Here is a 19935-nt window from a genome sequence, read left to right on the forward strand (position 1 = left end):
TAAATTACAGAACAACCTGTAAAACCTTAAGACCTTAAGATGCTTTTTATTACCAGAGATATTTTCAGCGTCTCAATCTTCGATCAAAAATATACCATATATATCAAAGTCGTCAAAAAGTGTCCGTGAAATATAACATCTCCGCCAACGATTAACTTTCTTCGTTGTTAGTGAAAAATTCCACTATATCTTGTTTTGATCGGTCTTATTTTAAGCGAGTATGACAACTATCGCTGGAAATTCTGTCGTAAATAATTCTCTAGACGAAACCAAACTTACATGTCGAAAAAAGTGTGTGTAAGCTTTACACACGATTGAAGTAAAACTTTTATTATTATATTAAAGAGTAAAATGTTCCTGGGACTCCGCCATTTCATACAATATTCACTATTTTATTTTATATTCTATTTAAAACTCACTAATATCACTTTCACATTTTATATTTTCATTTGTTCAATAGAATAATTGAGAGTAAAAAATTGAAGGTTAGATCAGCACATGTCAATATAACCTTGTGATTGAATATTGTGGAGTGTCGTCGTATTATGGAGTCCCAGGAACATTTTACTCTTTCATCAATCAATAATAACAAAAGTTTTACTTCAATCGCACGTAAAGGTAACACGCACACACTTTTTTAAATTTTTTTGTAACATTTGCTTACTGTCTGTGACAGTTGATTGTGAAGGGACTGTTTTATTAAATTTTAAATTGTTAAGTACCCACAATTTGGCAAATAAATATATATTAGTTAGTTAGTTTTAATATAAAAAAAAACTACAGGCCGAGAGCTATCTGGTATTTTTTATTTAATCCTGTATACCGCTGTTTCCAGGGACTTCGTCCGCGTTTGTTACGGATTCTAAGAAATTCCGTAGGTGTATGTATATCTATGCAAAAATTCGTATTTCCCATGATTGGTATATACCTGTAAAGCCTTATATCAACAAACGCTATTTTATTTAACTCCTGTTGGCACGTCTTAATGGATAAAAAACTACAAAGGTACCTTCTCGAGGAAGCAAACTATATATTTCTTAAATAAAGTTTGTATGGAGGAGATCGCTTTATGCGGCCGCCTTTGCGCATATATCTGTAACTTATGTTTTCTAAAACTTTTTTCTCTATTCATACTGTATTCGCAATGAAAACTTTTCTACCTGCCTATCTATATATGTTGATAGCGATGAGACTGCCTTTTTGTACAAACCTAGATTCAAGTTTAAATATAAATATACTACGACAAGACACACATCGCCATCTAGCCCCAAAGTAAGCGTAGCTTGTGTTATGGGTACTAAGATAGCTGATGAATATTTATAAATATATAATACACATAAATACTTATAATATACAGATAAACATCCATACACTGAAAACAATCATGTTCATCACACAAACATTATTCCAGTTGTGGGATCGAACCCACGGCCTTGGACGCGGAAAGCAGGGTCACTGCCCACTGCGCCACTCGGCTGTCAAAGTTTAATACTTTTATGTTATAATTATAAGTTTCTGTGGTGTACAATAAAGGATTTACATACATATACGGAACCAATAAGCGGACAAACTTTTGCATTTATAATATTATAATATCGAAGTATGTATTTCAAACACCAGAAAAGCATAAATAAAAGACACGAACACTTTGTCTCCCAGATTTTGTACAGTGCTGATGATCTAGTATATTGTCGATCGAAGGTCTCAATCAAACCACCTCATAAAGGTTCGTTCACACGACAATTTGTACAGAATTAGTTGACGTCACAGATCGGTGACAATGTGTGCGAATGAACCTTAAAAAACTATCAATAGATTCAAGAAAATCATTATATTACCGTTTATGACACCTTAGCTTTGTCGCCTTCGCACTTTTCACTTAAACTATCTTCTTTTTCAGTCTTTTTGATGCCGTTTTGGCAGGTGCCGTTCGTGTGGGTGATTTGTTTGGGCTTCCGCTTCGGCATTTCGTGTATTCTCTCCATGAGGGCTAAGAGAATGCTTCCCGGCACCCTCTGGTGTTCCTCGACTAACTTTTCTATTGCGCTGGCGACCTGCAAAGATTTGGGACGTTATAATATCTTGCCTGAGGAAAATGGTGGTATACCGTCGTCCACGGGGCGTACTTTAAGCCATCGGCTTAGCTTTTGATTAGCTTGTCAGCGAAAAAGGCATTACGGCGGCAAACTTACGTAAAAAAACACTTGCGATCTGAATACCAGACGTACTAAACTTGCATAAAATATACTTGCGACCTGTATATATGACTTACCTAATTTGAATCAAGGACACTTGCGATCTGTATACAAGACATGTACAAGACACTCCCGACGTGTATTCGAGCCGTACTAAATTTACTTGCGACATGTATACGAGACGTACTAAATTTACATAAAGACACTTCCAATCTGTATGCTATGCGTACTAATCTTACATAAAAGACACTTGCGACCTGTATACGAGACGTACTAAACTTGCATAAAGACACTTCCAATCTGTATGCTATGCGTACTAATCTTACATAAAAGACACTTGCGACCTGTATACGAGACGTACTAAACTTGCATAAAAGACACTTGCAATCTGTATACTATGCGTACTAATCTTACATAAAAGTCACTTGCGTCCTGTATACGAGACGTACTAAACTTGCATAAAAGACACTTGCAATCTGTATACTATGCGTACTAATCTTACATAAAAGACACTTGCGACCTGTATATGAGACGTACTAAACTTGCATAAAAGACACTTGCAATCTGTATACTATGCGTACTAATCTTACATAAAAGACACTTGCGTCCTGTATACGAGACGTACTAAACTTGCATAAAAGACACTTGCAATCTGTATACTCTGCGTACTAATCTTACATAAAAGACACTTGCGTCCTGTATACGAGACGTACTAAACTTGCATAAAAGACACTTGCAATCTGTATACTATGCGTACTAATCTTACATAAAAGACACTTGCGTCCTGTATACGAGACGTACTAAACTTGCATAAAAGACACTTGCAATCTGTATACTATGCGTACTAATCTTACATAAAAGACACTTGCTGAATCTCTTGATATATTTGATTCACAATCAATGTTCATGACATTTTGTCGATAGGTATCCTGATATAAATACGAGTGCATTTTCTTCAGTCATGTCTGTGTCTCTAGACGTTGCAGAGATACCTCACGGTGCCTTAGTAATTATCATAAGATTAAAAGGATGCTTTCACAGTACACACCTTGATCTGCAACATTTCAGGCGTCATGGCGGGATCGTAGGGTATAGCTGGTCCCAGGTGCGTGACAAGTTTGACGGGGAAGCCGCCGTAGACGGGCGCGAGGGGAACTCGCGTCGCCGCGTAGATGCGCAGACAGATGCCTCTAAGCCAGCCCACCGTTCGGAACGCCTCGCGGACGTTCTGAGTGAACATCGGTACTACGGGCTATGGGTGAATAGTACATTGTTACAATATGATTCAAACTTTATGTCGTCGCGGAAGTTAGCCGCAAGTGTAGCCTCGCGCAGGTATTCATCTTTTCCGTCTCGTTGATTGGCTGATACCGAATATTGAATTCTGCTCATCGAAACGTACGAAGTTCGTTAAGTCATAAAGTTTGAATCGAACTATAAACGAGACGGAAACCAGCCGATTCTCACCAGAGACTTTTTACCCTCCCCGCTCCTGCGTGCTTAGTTTGAGTGCCAGAATGGGGTGTATTCCTGTGTTGAACATAATACTTTTTATATCGAAATAATGAGATGAAAAAAAGATAAAAAAAAAACTGGAAAAGATTTTACTCTTTTCTCAACGCGCCATTTTATACAATACTAGCGGACAGTCGCGATTTCTTCCGCGTTTAAGTCAACCTTAAAAGATAGACATATTTTGTTGTCGTGGATTTTTTTTTTAACTTTTAAAGGGGATCAACTTTGTCATACATGAATTTATCGTAACTTTAAGCGTTTACGCAGCGCACGCAGCGGCGACTCTCAGAAGGAAAAAGAACCCCCGAGTTTGGAACATTCTTCATTAATGCTATGCTCCTATTGGTCTTAGCGTTATGATAGGTATATAGCCTATAGCCTCTCTAGATAAATGGGCTATCCAACACTGATTTTTTTTTCAAATCGGTCTGAAAGACCGTTCAAGTTAATAAAAAAATTAAACTCTTCAGCTTTATTTGTTAATATAACAATTGTCATACTAATGTATTTTTTTTTTTGTCTCTTTTCAAGATAGGCAAAGAGCAGTGAACATACAACCTAAGTTTTTCTTAATAGATCACACATCGCCTTCTAGCCCCAAAGTAAGCGTAGATTGTGTTATGGTTACCTACACGACTGATGAATATTTTTTGAATAATATACACAAATACTAGTAATATACAGATAAATACCCAGCCGCTGAAAAACATTTATATTTTTCACATTTTCCAGTTGTGGGAATAGAATCCACATCATTGGACTCCAAAAGCAGGGTCGCTGCCAATGCGCCAGTTGGCCGTCCAATAAAAACGATATCTGATTAAATAACTTTAGCACGTAAAATAACCGCAATACCGTTCTAATCTGAACCGAAAACTCACCACTTTAGCTTCCAAAGCAACTTTGGCAAATCCAACCCTGGTCTTCCAATTAAGTCTATAGTAGTGGTCACCAAACTGTGCCTCGTAAACTCCCCCCGGCGAAATCGCTAGGGGATTCCCCGCCCTCAGCACGCCGGCACAAGTCTGCACCGTTCCTGGGATCACACATAAACCTTCGAGAAGGGAAGCCCAGCCTGAAATATGAAAAACAATATGAAATACATATTTTCAGCTTCCTCGCTGGCGCAACGGTAAACGCTATGAATTTAAGGCAGAGGCAATTTGGGAATTTAAAATTTCTAAATTTTCTCGGGGCTGCTTTGGCCGTGGCTAGTTACCACCGTACCGACAAACACGTGCCGCTAAGCGATTTAGAGTTCCGTTGCGATGTCGCGTGGAAACCGATTAGGGGGTATGACTACCCCATAACAGGTTAGCCCGCTACCATCTTAGACTGCATCATCACTTACTACCTGAGATGATACTAGGTGAGATTGCAGTCAAGGGCTAATTTGTAAAAAAAAAATTATTATTCACAAGAATGTAGGTACATTGAGATTTTATAATACTAAATATAATCCAGTACATTCTGACAGCCGGTGTATGAATATTTCACATTATCAAAAATGTTACTAGTATTGTGATTAAATTAAGGGAGTACTTAACAATTTATTATAATTCAATAGATTCATAATTTAATGTCGCTATCCGCACACAAACACACGCGCCCAAATAAACATAAACACACCATAGACACACAACTCAATCTTTTTTTTTTATCTTGTCTTTGCTCTAGCAGAGTGAGGCCTGCTGACGCAGATATTTTGATGCTTACTAGAAGGTCTCCACAACATGTATCATATATTTACAACGTAAGACACGAAATAAACGTTTTTTATTTACGGTGAAAAAATTATATATGTTTTAAATAGATCAAATTAATGAAAAGCACGAAATTATGAATTACTATGTACTAAAATAAAATATATAAATTAAAAAAAAAAAACCCCAACTTGCGATATTGTATATTATTGTACTACTCGAGCCCTTTCATTTGATAGTTATATTCAAAAGGAAGCGACAAGGAAAGCTTTTCCATTTATAATAAGGACGTTCGTCGTAGTTAAAGAATCGTCAAACTCACCGGGTATTTTGAACAGGAAGCGGTCAGCCACCGTGTGTATAAGCCGCCTCTTGAACAGAAGCATCCGTGCCGTGAAGTAGTACATATCGATGGGCAGAGCTCCGTGGTAGTAGATCAGTAGGAACGGCCCGTCTGGTATGTTCTCGAAACCCCTTATGTCGTAACCTGGCCAGCAAAATATAAAATAAACAAACCTACTAATATTATAAATGTCAATGTAAGTTTGTTTGTTACGCTTTCACGCAAAAACTACTTAACCGATCCTCATGAAACTATGTACACATATTCTTTGAAGTGTTAGAAGTAATATATGATACTTTTTATTCCGACATTAAGCTCGGTTCCTCTGAGAGAGGGGATGAAAGTGTATGACGATTTTACACCACAACTCCGACAAATTATAACCGATTAAATAATTATTTTTGTACTATAGAGGGTGTGTAATATGTGTTTAATTTTGCCCAAACTCTATGTAAATCTGATGAAGGTTGGAGATAGAGGACAGAACTCCTCAGCGGACAGCAGCAAACCCCTCATTTAAGGCTTAGCGATACTGAATACTTTAAATTTACTTTAGTTTAATTACCTAAATTGAATGCCACATCAAAAAACAAAATCGATCGCGGGCAACAGCTTTTATTAATGTTTTATAATTTTATTAACAGTGACGAATATTTTTTATGTATATTTATGTATATTTTTTTGATTCTTTTTTTATTCAGGACTTTTCTTAACAATAAGAATGTCAGCCCGATCGTTCCCTTTACGAAAATTAATACTTCCTACTTCTCTTATCTAAGCTTAAAGTCTAATAGCATTCTGGCTACCTCTGAATAAGGTGCCGCCAGGAATGTTTGCCAAATCCCCACATCATAAAGATAAATTTGAAATTTACATCTTAATTGGTCCCTTATTGGTCTATTCCGAACACACTCTCCCAACAAATGCATGATATCTATATTACAAATTTAACACTTAGGTGAACTGACCCATTTCTATATTTGACGGCCGATTGGCGCAGTGGGCAGCGACCCTGCTTTCTGAGTCGAAGTCCGTCGGTCCGATTCCCAAACTGGAAAATGTGTGTGTGATGACTATGAATGTTTCTCAGTGTCTGGGTGTTAATCTGTATATTATAAGTATTAATTTATATTATTCATAAAAATATTCATCAGTCATCTTAGTACCCACAACACAAGCTACGCTTACTTTGGGGCTAGATGGCGATGTGTGTATTGTTGTATTACATTTATATTATTTTATTTAAGATACTGAATACATTCACGGTCATCACACAAGCATTTTTCAGTTGTGGAAATCGAACCCACGGCCCTGGACTCAGAAACCTGCTTTCCGAGTCCAAGACGCTGCCGACTAAGACTATCGGCAGTAAAAATAAAAACTCCTAGCAAAGTTTTCAACTGTGCAAGGTTGTATGTCTCATTATCATCCTTATCAAACATTACCGGTCCACTACTACGTTTATGAGAATCTTTCGATCTTATATTTTAATACTTTTTTATAGCCAACATACTGCTCATATAATAATTGGTAGATTTTTCAATACAAGTACGCCTAAACTGATTTATAAAACCCCAAGGAAGTAGAACTGGCTCTGAGAATCTTTCGATCTTCATCTAATAAATCATAAATTAATCTATCTCATTTCTACCATCGAACTGCGAGGTAGCGAAAGAATCTGCACCGTTACGTTGTTGAAATACCATCAACACGTACGATGCGTTTTGCTTCTTCCTTTCTGATCCGCACCGCAAAGGCCTGGAATGCCCTCCCATCTTCCGTCTTCCACGATACCTCTAATCTGGGTACCTTCAAATCAAGAGTGAATAGGCATCTTCTAGGCAAGCGTGCTTCATCTTAGGCTGCATCATCACTCACCATCAGGTGTGATTGCAGTCAAGCACTTGTCTATACATTTATAATATAAAAATAAAAATAAATCATATAGAAAATAGATCAGAAGAAGAAAGTTTTAAGACGTAGTCCACCACACTGGCCAAGTGCGGATTGGTGGGCTTCACACGCGATTGAGAACGTAATAGAAAACTCTGGCAAGCAGGTTTCCTCACGATGTTTTCCTTCACCGTAAAAACAAGTGATACTTAGATTTCTTAAATTAAAAACGCACGCAATTCCCGAAAGGCAAGCCGAAGTCCTAACTACTACGCTATCACCGCTTATTATTACTAAATTAGATAGGATATATATATATATATATGTATATATATATATATATATATATATCCTATCTAAGGATATTTATTTATTTATTTATTTATTTAACTCTTTATTTGTACACCACAATGAAGTTAGGAAAATAAAAAAAACAAAAGAAATACAAAGACAGAAGTAGAATACACAAGGCGGCCTTATCGCTAAGTAGCGATCTCTGCCAGGCAACCTTTGGATTAGGACAAGATGAGAGAGAGCGGATATATATACATATATATATATATACATATATATATATGTATATATATATATATGTATATATATATATCTATCCTATCTAATCTATATATATATATCCTTAGGAGATTAGATTTTCTGCAAGTACGAAGGTGCGCTTAATTGATAGCTATAATTACCATGCCAGAGCCAGCCATGGGCATCCCATAAAGCGCAGACCGCTAGTCGCGCCGCGTGCCTCCAGTCACTGTGGACGCCATCGACAATTCGTAATCTGAAACAAAAGATGTGGTGTAAATTTTGTTTTTTCCATACAAATTGTCTTGTCTTGTATAAAACAACTCTTTGGTACACAAATCTCTAATATTCTACAACAATACACACTATCTAGCCCCAAACCAAAGAGAGCTTGTGCTATGGCTACTAAGATGACTGATGAATATTTTTATGAACAAACACATAAATACTTATAATATACAGATAAACACCCAGACACTGAAAATCACGTTCATCATGCAAACATTTTCCTGTAGCCGAACCCACGCCCTTGGACTCCAAAGTAGGGTAGCGACCCACTGCACCAGTCGGCCTCATATTAAGAATAGTGTTTATTTATTTCATTTATTAAGGCCCAAACAGTATACTTAATACTTAAAATTAGTACAAAGAAAATAACACAAAAACCAATTAAGTAGCCGCTAATAAATCTAACGAATACATTAAAATTGACAGCAAACTTAATTGTGAAACTTTAGAATATGGGCTTGACAGAAAAAAAAACACATATTATTGACAGATAATGTAAATAAGGGAAGACCCTTATTAACAATATCCATCAAAGTGGATATGTAAAAACATAAATAGTACTATTACGTAGAACAATTAGAAGTTAGAATTTAGAATAAAGATGTTCAGGAATAAACCCCAGAAGGGCTAGCACAGGCAGGGGACAAATATTAAATCCCCCGATTATATCCCCTGACAGGGGATATAATGAATGTGTCGACCTGCTAAAACACGGGTACATGGAATAGGAGAAGTTTAGCCCTGTTTCTACAAAAGTATCTAAATACTTGGACCTTGCTCACGAGATTGCCGCCATGTGGAATGTTGAGTCGACCGTTGTTGTTCCGATCGTCGTTTCAGTCAATGGTCTTCTCGCGAAAACATCTCAAGAAGCTTTCGCTTGGTTGTTGGATCAAGGGTCGGATACAGAAGGCAGTAGTCCTTGAATTGGCGCGTATTGTGAGGAGGTTCCTCACTCTGGAGCCCTGACCACCGGTTGCTTGGGTATTCAAAAGACCCGCAAGCGGAGGGTGGAAGTCTAAAACTACTCGGATCTCACCTTCATTATCGATATAATACCGGCCCACTACAGGATACGGATTTCCTGTCGGAACGAAGGACTAGGTTAGAAGATTAGTGGACTTCACACGCCTTTCGTTTTCCTCACGATGTTTTTTTTTTCACCGTTAAAGCATGTGTTTTTTAACTACTGATTATTGATCTAATAATGAAACGTGGGTAAAAAGTCTTACACTTCGCACAGTGGCGTGTATAGAGGGTATGCACAGGGTATGCAGATGATATAAACTAAAGAAAATCTCCAGTACGAGTTATAAAAAACTTAAGGATAGGCATTGTAAGAGTTATATAAAGCTTACCCTTAAATATATTGTCTCTTACTGTAGATTTTCTGTGGTTCATTTTATATGGGTATCATCTGCATACCCTGTGCATACCCTCTATGCTGACTTCGGAGTCTGGAAGTATTTAAGTCCTTCGGGAAGGACGTACTCGTATGTCAGTATGTCAAAGAGATAAGGGGATTAGAAAAACACTCCTATACCTTCCGTAAACATAACCTTATCAGCAATGACAAATCTTAAAGTTAATAAGCAATTAGTAATAGAAAAGTAAATAAGTTATTATGTGTTTATTAATAAACTATTTTATATAATCCCGGATGCCTTATTAATCAGCTGGATGTTCTGAAAAGAACCTTGTTGTGTCTGCGAAGAATAAATAAGTTATCAGAAGCCCCAGACTCATTCCGGATTAATTAATTTATAATTTTTAGGGTTCTGTAGCGAAATAGGTGAGACTTTTGTTTTTATGTTGATTGTGATTAATGCCACAACTTCATATTCATCTGCTATTAATTGTATCGATATAAAAATAAGCAATGTTTCGATTTGAATTTCTTTCCCCTACTTTTATATCAGGCGTTTGTAAAGCGAAATTGGTGAATAAATAGAGTTGAACGCGGTTCACGCAAATATTACAAGATAAATAAAACGTTTCTCATGTAATTTGTTAAAAATCAGCTTAATCTCAACTCAGTTTGAGTGAAGCGATTTTTGGATAAGGATTTGTAATAATGAGTGTAGAATAATAATTGGTTTACTAACGGTATAGTGTCACTTAAAATTACCAGTTTAGCCTGTAAAGATGTACGGATAGCAACGTACATAAAAATAAACTTATCCAAAAGTTTTAGTATATTAGTAGTTGTAAAATTATATATTAGTATATAACGAAGAACAGACAGCAGCGCCCTCTGTGCTACTACTACCATTACTACTACATTTAGACAGCCAGTTGGCGTCGCTCTTTGAGTTTAAGGCCGTTGGTTCGATTCAAACAACTGGACAATGTTTGTGTTATGAACATGATTGTCTTTCAGTGTCATTTCTGGGTGTTTATTTATTTATTTAGCAACGCACCCCGTGAAGACATTACAGTTGCCCAATTCGTCTCCCCGGGGCTGTTAAACGAATGTAACAACAAGTGATAATAAAAAAAAAATTAAATTAAATTAAAACATAAAATTAAGCTTTATAAAATTAAGAGTAATTAAAAAAAAAACAATAACCAAAAAATTCAAAATAATAAAAAAAAACATTCAAACATATAATTAATATCTTAGATTATCTACCCTCTATTAACATTTTAATTTGCTTTTGGAGCTGAAGCGGCGGGGTGTGAAATATGTCCAGTTCCGAATTACTATGAGTTAGGTAATTGAGCAAGCGCAGCGCACGAGTCAGTGGGGCGTGCGTAGTCAATTTAGTTCTGCAGCATGGTAAAGCAAACAAATGACGACAACGCGCACTGGCATAGCCATGTAACATTATAAGTATTTATGTGTATTATATTGATAAAAATATTCATCGGCTATCTTAGTACCCATAACGGGAGCTACGCTTACTTTGGGGCTAAATGGCTTTTGTGTTTAGTCGTAGTATATTTATTTATTTATTTATTTACTGCGACCACCAACCCATCTGCCCGGCCTGGTGATTATGTTCAAACCCTCCGTTGGGAGAAGCTTTTCGTAAAGCAGTTGAATGTTATAGGTTATTGATGATATTAGTATACCGGGTTAGTCCTTTTATAGTATTAAGGACTACGTCAACGATAAAAATGCTTGGGTGTAAATTATTGCTCTAACCAGGTTGTTTCTTTAATAGTTTTAAATGACAATGTGAGATCGTGATAACAAAAAAAATATAACAACCGGCTAAGTTTGTTGTGGGCTTTTTCTTAGACCAGGGCACATTTGGAACCCTCGTAGCTTTAGTTTTAAGTTGACGAATTTAGTTATCGCCATCAACTCACTTCTATGTCATATTTTACATGAAATCAACGCATCAAAAGTGCCATCTATGTGCCTATTTGAATAAAGAAATATTTGACTTTACTTGACTTGAATAAAAAATACCAGAAATTGCTCTACCTTAAGTTGTTTACATTACAACTAACAACTTTAGTTCTATAACTTTTTTTTTAATTCGATTTTTTGTGAAAAATTCAATTTTCGATATTTTACATAGTTATTAATCTACTCGTACTTGTTACAACTCTGTAACGTAACACCGACAACAGCGGTTTGGCAACAGCTATGGTGACTGTTTCGCTGATCACATGCATTTGATTTCACAGTGCAAATTCACTTTACATAATTAAAAAGACTTAATAATGTTTTTTAAGAAATAAATGAATACTGAATTATGAAAAGTCGTAATAAAGAAAGTGGTAGCTTTTATGTTAGAAACTACAAGGCCGAGAGGCTTCTTGTATTTTTTATTTGACCCTATATATTCTTCGAAGATAAGGAACCCTCCGCGTGCGGATCCGACCGCACTTAGCCGGTTTTTGTTTTTAATTTAATTACACTTTAAAGTATAATCATGTTTTTCTCAATTATTGAGAGCACCATGCTATAAGAACATGATCAAGGTAATTAGGGAGTATAGGAGATATGTTTTTTATTTACTTCTTATCATTAAATTGGCAGTAAAGTATACTTAATTGTCTAGTATCATCGGCCGGCTGCTGACTTTTTTATAGGTGGGTACGTAATCTTAAATATCCATTAACCAATTTAATGATATCTTGTTGGCGGGTTTTTGTTGAAAGCAACTTAATTTTTTTTTTTTAAGTTATCATCATTGCCGGGCCAAGAGATGAGCCATCATATGTCTAGTGAAAAACCATCGCCGATCCTAAAAACAGATCAACACTTCGCAGGTCATGCAAGGAACCCAAAGCGTAGGTGTCAAGCCTCGTGGGTTTTTATCGACGTACGCTTCAAAAACTCGGTCCTCGATATATCTTCAAAGTTTGAACAGAATCAGAAGTCCAAAGGAGTCGGTTACAAACATACCAACAAAGCTAAAAATCTTATTTTTTATATTGAAAATTGGAATAATCTTCTCAAATTAGTGTATTGTCATCGGTCCTCGATATGTCTACAAAGTTTGAACGAAATCTGACCGTTTAAAGTCGGTCAAAATAGCGTCCAAAGAAGTCGGTTACAAACATACAAACATACAAGTGAAGCTAATATAAAGCGTGTAATATAATTTTATATGCCATGTGGTGACGGCAGATCAGTATACAGTTTTCACCACCCCTCTTCTTCCCTCAGGTGTCGTACGAGACACTAAGGGAACGGGACGGCCGACTGGCGCAGTGGGCAGCGACCCTTCTGAGTCTAAGGGTTAGCGCAGACAGAACGGAGCGCAGCGGAGAGGATTTTGTTACCGCACTTGAAAATAAACCTTACAATTATTACAATAAAGTGCAAAAATGCTTGAATCTGACAAAAAATGCTCGCGCGTCCTCAAGGATGCGCGGGAATCCCCGCGCGGCGTCGAGTCGGCGCCCGCATCGGAACGGGTACTTTCAGTGTTACCACTGAGTTTAAAGAGAGTGGACGTCATTTTTTAATCCGAAGTACCTACATAACGAACAGTAAAATGGACGAAGAAAAATTAATATGTTTGGTATCATTGCATGAATGTTTATTTAATGTATCGAACAGAACATATAGTGACAAAGTAGTAAAGATGAATGCGTGGGAAAAAATATCCGAAGAAATGGGAAAACCAGGTAGGTACCTATTAAGTGTAATTGTTTTATGCAGGTATAGTACAGCGGAGCGGAGCATCGGTGGCCTAGTGGCTAGAGCATCGGACTTCCATTCAGAAGGTCCGAGGTTCGAATGAAATGAATGAAAAAATAATAATTAAAACATATTTTACTATGAATTAACAACGTCGATTTATTATATTGTCTTGCCAATGAACAGACCCAGCTTCTGAACTAAAATATTTTTTGAATTCATCTCGTATCTTCATACTTTCAGTTACATTACTTCCGTCTTCTTCTTCTTCGTTTAGCTGTTCAAAATCTTGAAATATAATTTCAGATTGATTCGACTCGTGAGATTGAGTATGAATATATTTTTCATCAATAAGAAAATTGTGTAAACAAGTACAAGCAAGTATGATCTTGTCTAGATGATGAGGTTGCACTTTTAGTGGTCTTTGAAAAACTTCATACTTCTGTACCATTATTCCAAATGCACTCTCCACCATGCGTCGGGCTCGGCTCAGTCTATAATTGAATATTTTTTTCTGCTCGTCACCTCTAATGACATTTCCAGGGAAAGGTCTCATTATATTATTGGTTAACGGAAATGCTTCATCGGCTACGAATACGTGTGGTATTTCTTTATTTGTGGATGGTAAACACTTATTCTGAGGTATATGAAGTGTATTATTTAATTTTTGTCCTAACTTAGAATTTGACAATATACCGCCATCACTATTGCGGCCGTATGCACCAACATCAACTATAACAAATTTGTAATTTGCGTCTACAACGGCTAACAATACGGTACTAAATGATTTCTTGTAGTTGTAAAACTGACTTCCACTGTTATGGGGCGATCGTATTTGTACATGCTTGCCATCCAGTGCTCCAATGCAGTTCGGGAATTGCCAAATATTTTTGAACCCTTCTTCAATTTGCGACCAAGTCTCCTCTTTTGGCTTCGGCATGACAATAGGCGGCAATACTTTCCAAATTGCAGCACAAATTTCATACACTATTGACCGAACTGTGCTGTAACCCACGCGGTAGTTGAAAGCCAAGGATTTGAAACTACTGCCTACAGTCAAAAATCTGAAAAAAAAAGTAAAATTATCTTTATCATGTTTTTGACCTATTAGGTCTAAAAGTAAGTATAATACAAGTAAATTTATTGTTCATTTTATTAGTTTCAGATTGTCAAAAACATTGGAAATCAATACGGGTCAATTTTAGAAAGGCTGTAAATTTAAGAAAGTACAAGAGTGGTGCTGCTGGTGGAAAGCATCGGCCAATAAAGTATGAAAGGCAGTTGGAGTTCCTCAAACCACATTTGCAGCATAGACAACAAACGTCGAATTTAGATTCATCGCCAGAAGAAGACACACAAACATCAGATACTTTGAGCCTGGACAATGACAATAACTCCCCACGACCATCATCCCAAATGTCTAGTTACTCGTATTCACAACCGAAGGAGAATCGGGGACGTGTATCAGATATTCTAGAAAAATATCTCCTTAGTAAAGAATCCGAAGATCCTGTAGATATCTTTTTTAAGACAATGGCTTCCACTGTAAAAAAACTTCCAGAGCAAATTCAGGCCGAAATAAAGAAAGACGTATTTAAAATAGTTAATGATGCGGAATTAAAATTTTACGCTAAGCATGATATTAATCGAACTCTACCTTTTGATGAATCACGTTCTTCAATTGAAAATCCTACTACAGTATATACTGTAGATAATACTAAAGACACAACGTATGTACCATCATCAGTCGCTCCGAGTACATCATTTCAATTTCAAGAAAGTCCGCCAGTTGAATTTATAACAAAGTCCTATACTACTAAAAATATAACTACGAATACAGACAATCCAACTATGCAAAGTTACTATACGTCCTTAGATACAAGTAACTCATATTTGTTAAGGCAAACGAACTATTCGACTGAAGATTCTGATAATGCACATAATTTTGAATAAGTATTACTTACTATTAGATCTAAACTAAAAATAGTACGCGCTTAATCCAGTTGTATTTTTAGTTTTAACAAAGTATTCGCTTTTTCCAGATATAAAGGGTAGAACTTTAAGAAAAATAATTCTTTTTCACCTATATTTTGTCTGATTTATACGATTGTGGTTTTGAAAGAGTTAACAACAACGCTATTTTATCTAAACATCACCGTATACCCTTTGTATCTGAAAAATATTAGTACTTAATTTCTTTTCCAACATGAGAAATCTCTCGTATCTAAAAAATGTTCAGATTTTTAAATACTTAATTCAATAAATAAAAAACAAATGACCTTACATTTGATATTTTACTTACCTTAAACAAATGGTTAAGCGTTCCTCAATAGAAATGGTTGAACGATAATTAGTGGTCTTCTTTTGAATATATGGACGTAAAATTTCCACAAGCATTCGAAATTTTTCATAATCCATTTTATAGTAATCATAAAACAAAACTCCTTTCGATGGTAAAGTTGTACAAAGTGTATTAAATTCACCATAACTACACCTTTCCTGCCAACATTCCTCGACCCATATTCTTCGTCTGACTTTCTGGCGCCTTATTTTATTAATATGTTCTTCCATTTCTTCTTCTTCCGCCAAAAGCGCAATTATAATCATATCCCAGTCCACCATCGTTGACGAACTTTCGCGACAAACTGGCGTGAGGTAACCCAGAACGGTTTACTCGCGCAGGCTCGCGCGGTCGCACGCATGCTCGAGCATACACGATCCGTAAAAAAATGCCCGAGACCGCGCGAGGATTATTCCTCTCTGTCTGCGCTGACCCTAAGGCTGTGGGTTCGATTCCCACAACTGGACGTGATAAACACGAATTTTTTTCAGTATCTGGGTGTTTAAAATAAAATAAAAATAATAATAGTTTATTACGGTGAGATACAAAATGGTATCAAAATATCGAAGACTTCTTTTAAATAGTATTACTACCCCTGTGTCAGAAGTCTCCGCTCTTCCATTACAATTAAAATAAACTATATATAAATATATATTATAAATATTTATGTATATTATTAATATTTATGTATATAAAAAAAACAATGTATAGTCAATTTTTGTGAACACTTCGCTAGCGCGATGCAGGATTTTGTGGCGCCATCTAGTTCGGTAATGTGGAGATTGCTACAGAGGATCATCACTTTCCTTTTTTTTTATGAGGAAACACATCGTTTTTTAGAAAATCTAAATAAAATTGTGAAGTACTGTAACGTAATTATACAATGCTAAAATTACCTGTACAGCCTGTAAAGATGGAATATGATGCTGCTGGCGTAGATAAGTACGATGATCACGGCTGGTAGGAGGAAGGTCACCACCACTGGCGTGAGGAACCACGTCAGCCACAGACTATACTCTGTGTCTACGTATTCAACTGTAACAAAAAAAATTGGGGTTAGAGGTGCATTTGTAAGAATTACATTTTCGAATGTTGTTATGGCTGACACTGCGTTATTTTAAGTCAATTTTGGAAAATCGTTAGTGCTTAGTACCTTTTCCAACTATAGCCTTGTAAGTAAATACAGCATTTAGTAATATACAACATTTTCGACGTAAAGAGATGGTAATTTTCGTAAACTGCCTAAAATAAAATGTTTATTCTACTGAAAAAAAAAAATTATGTGTAAGGAAAAAGGAATTATAAATACATATTACCTGAAATATTTGAAGATTTTTGCAATGTTATTACAAAAGGTAATGTAAAATTCTTTAGGGTTTTGTTTTTTTTTTTGAGATTTTTTTCTAGCCAACAGTTCGACTATTGATAGAGAACGTCTAAATTTAAACATTTAGAGTAAGTTGTTGAAGATTCGTAGAATTCTGTAGATTATATTATACTATTACGCTCTCGCCATCCTCACCATAAACGCAGTTTCCAAGAGGATGGCTGCAGTTATTGAAAAAGGTTTGTTACAATTTAATTTGAATTAAAAAAAGTTTAAGTTGCCTGTATGATCTTTTTTTTAATAGTATGCACAATTACCTAGTAACAATTAACTGTTTACGCAGCGCACGCCACCGAAGCTCTCAAAAGGAATATATTTTGCCGTTTTTATAACCGTTTTCATTGATGCTCCGCTTCATTTGCTCGCAGCGTGATTTTATATTATAGGCTATACAATAAAAAAAGATTTTTTCAATTTGAACTAAGTTTCATGGATTAGAGCGTTCAACCAAACGAACTCATCAGCTTTCATAATATTACCATAGACCCAGTGGCGTGCATAGAGGGTATGCACAGGGTATGCAGATGATCAAAAATGAAGAAAATTTAAGGATATAAAAAACTTAAGGATAGGCATTGTAAGAGTTATAAAAAGCCTACCCTTAAGTATTTCTAACTCGTACTAGAGATTTACTTCATTTTATATCATCTGCATACCCTGTGCATACCATCTAGGCTGGCCACTGTATAGACCAGGGGTTCTCAACCTTATTAAGCCAGCAGCGCACTTGTAAGTTAAGAAATTTGTCACGACACCCGGCCCGCGCCCTAACATAGCTAATTACTTGTTAGCAAAGAATTAAGAAAATTAAAGCTACCCCAATCGCTCGGTTAGTGATCTCCACACAATTTTTAAATGTTTGGAACAAGCGGTGACACCATTGCATAAGGGAAAAACGTTTATTTTTTCTTGATTTTTTTAAAGTACAGAAGGAGCGCATCACGGTGCACCTTGGCGTGTTCCACGGCGCCCAGGTTGGGAAGCCCTGGCATAGATAATAAATTTTACGGAATAATTCCCGGATCTGTTTTTATCGAAATAACCTATGGCTGCAAGAGGCGTCCCATTTATCAAGCGGGATATTGTTATGGAAAAAAAAACAATTTGGTCGGAAATTGATAACTGATAGTTCGTACGGTATCCGGGAGTTATCGTCTGCACGCCGTCTGCGGCATTGACGGTTGACCCCAGCACGTTGCATGCACGCATCGCGCGTGTGCATGGAACACGTAACAACTTATGCGCTTTACATTAAGTTGACTTGGTCAGTGCCATTTCGTTTGATTATCATAACACTCAACGTGCCCGTGTGTATGTAATCAACCAAAAGTATTTATATATTTAGTAATAAAAAATGTTTAGTTTGATTTGAACGCAGCTGGCGTGGCGTTTGGAGCTACATAAAATCAATGGACATGCATAAAATTCCAAGAGAGTAGAAACATTTTAATTTAGAGGAATGGTTCAAAATACTGTTTTTGTAACTTTCGTACAAAACCTTTTAACTATTCAAATATGTGATTTTATGTAGACCTCATTAAAATCACCTTTGGAATGCCAAGTCTGTCTATTTGTATTGACTCTTCAAACGGTTTGGAACTCTAGAAAGTCAGAAATTGCTCTTCTACCGTCGTTTTTGCGTCGATGGGGTGTTATAAGTTTGGTGTGTCTCTGTCTGTCTGTGGCATCGTAGCGCCCGAACTGATGAACAGACTTTAATTTTGCATCTTCTTTATTAGTCGGGATTGTTCTATTTTTAAACAAAATCAGTAAAAGATTTCCGCCTCCACAAAATGGCGGATTACATTTTTTTTCACAATTCCCTCAGTATTGGTATCACAAGAAAGGGCTTGATTATTAGACTATGACAAATTTACATCTCCCTCAATCAAGGGGTGTATCAAATTAGAGTAGGGGTTTTATACATTTTTAATTTATTCCCACATCAATACATATAATTCAAAAATGATTCATTTTAAGTAGACCTAATAATATAAGCATCCTTGAAATGTCATGTCTGTCTGTTTGTCGTGACTCTACAAATGGTTTCGAAGGCAGGCTTTTTTCCAGCAAGTTTGAAATTATTATGTCTTACGACAAATTAAAGCGAAGCGAAGCGTTGTGTTTACAAACAACTTTGCCAATTGTATAGTAAGCTCGCTTTAGAAAATGCATAATTTCCCGATTTTATATCCTTCTGTCTTCAGCATGACTAGCACACACAACGAGATAATTATGTCTACCCATAATCCCGTCTTATCTGTATTACATATTATACAGATAAGACGGGAATATGGGAAAAAAATAATGAATGTACGAAATCGGAGCTGCAACATTAGAATATCAGATTATCTTGTGAAACGGCAACCTCGGTTTGTCCACTCGACAAGGCAAAGTCTTCGACGAAAAATTTGTCGTGAATGTAAACGAGAAATCAGTCGTCAAAGACACTCGACACGAGATATCTCGTTGTGCGCATGCTAGCCCTACAGGATGCGAGATATCTCTATTTTCAAACATCAAAATCGGTTTAACGATTATAATATACGTTGATGATCTATTGCCTATGCATCATAAATGTTGTGAAATATAATCGCTTATGTTCGATACGTTTAATGTTGTACAATGGGAC

The 19935-nt window shown here is 36.3% G+C and overlaps 1 protein-coding gene across 2 annotated transcripts in view; it reads right to left on the reverse strand.

Annotated features, from left to right (window-relative positions):
* Window positions 1–1489: 1489 nt before the first annotated feature.
* LOC120626224 (transmembrane protein 68) overlaps window positions 1490–19935 on the reverse strand; it is a 45485-nt gene continuing 27039 nt past the window's right edge. For both annotated transcript variants that reach the window (XM_039893641.1, XM_039893632.1), the window contains exons 2-7: window positions 16813–16951; window positions 8345–8439; window positions 5736–5900; window positions 4592–4785; window positions 3244–3447; window positions 1490–2054 (exon numbers count right to left, since the gene is read on the reverse strand). In XM_039893641.1, coding sequence (XP_039749575.1) covers window positions 1842–2054; window positions 3244–3447; window positions 4592–4785; window positions 5736–5900; window positions 8345–8439; window positions 16813–16951 — 1010 coding nt within the window. In that variant the 3' untranslated portion in view covers window positions 1490–1841. The remainder of the gene's footprint in view (window positions 2055–3243; window positions 3448–4591; window positions 4786–5735; window positions 5901–8344; window positions 8440–16812; window positions 16952–19935) is intronic.

Source organism: Pararge aegeria, chromosome 1, assembly GCF_905163445.1.
Source record: "Pararge aegeria chromosome 1, ilParAegt1.1, whole genome shotgun sequence".
Classification (NCBI taxonomy): domain Eukaryota; kingdom Metazoa; phylum Arthropoda; class Insecta; order Lepidoptera; family Nymphalidae; genus Pararge; species Pararge aegeria.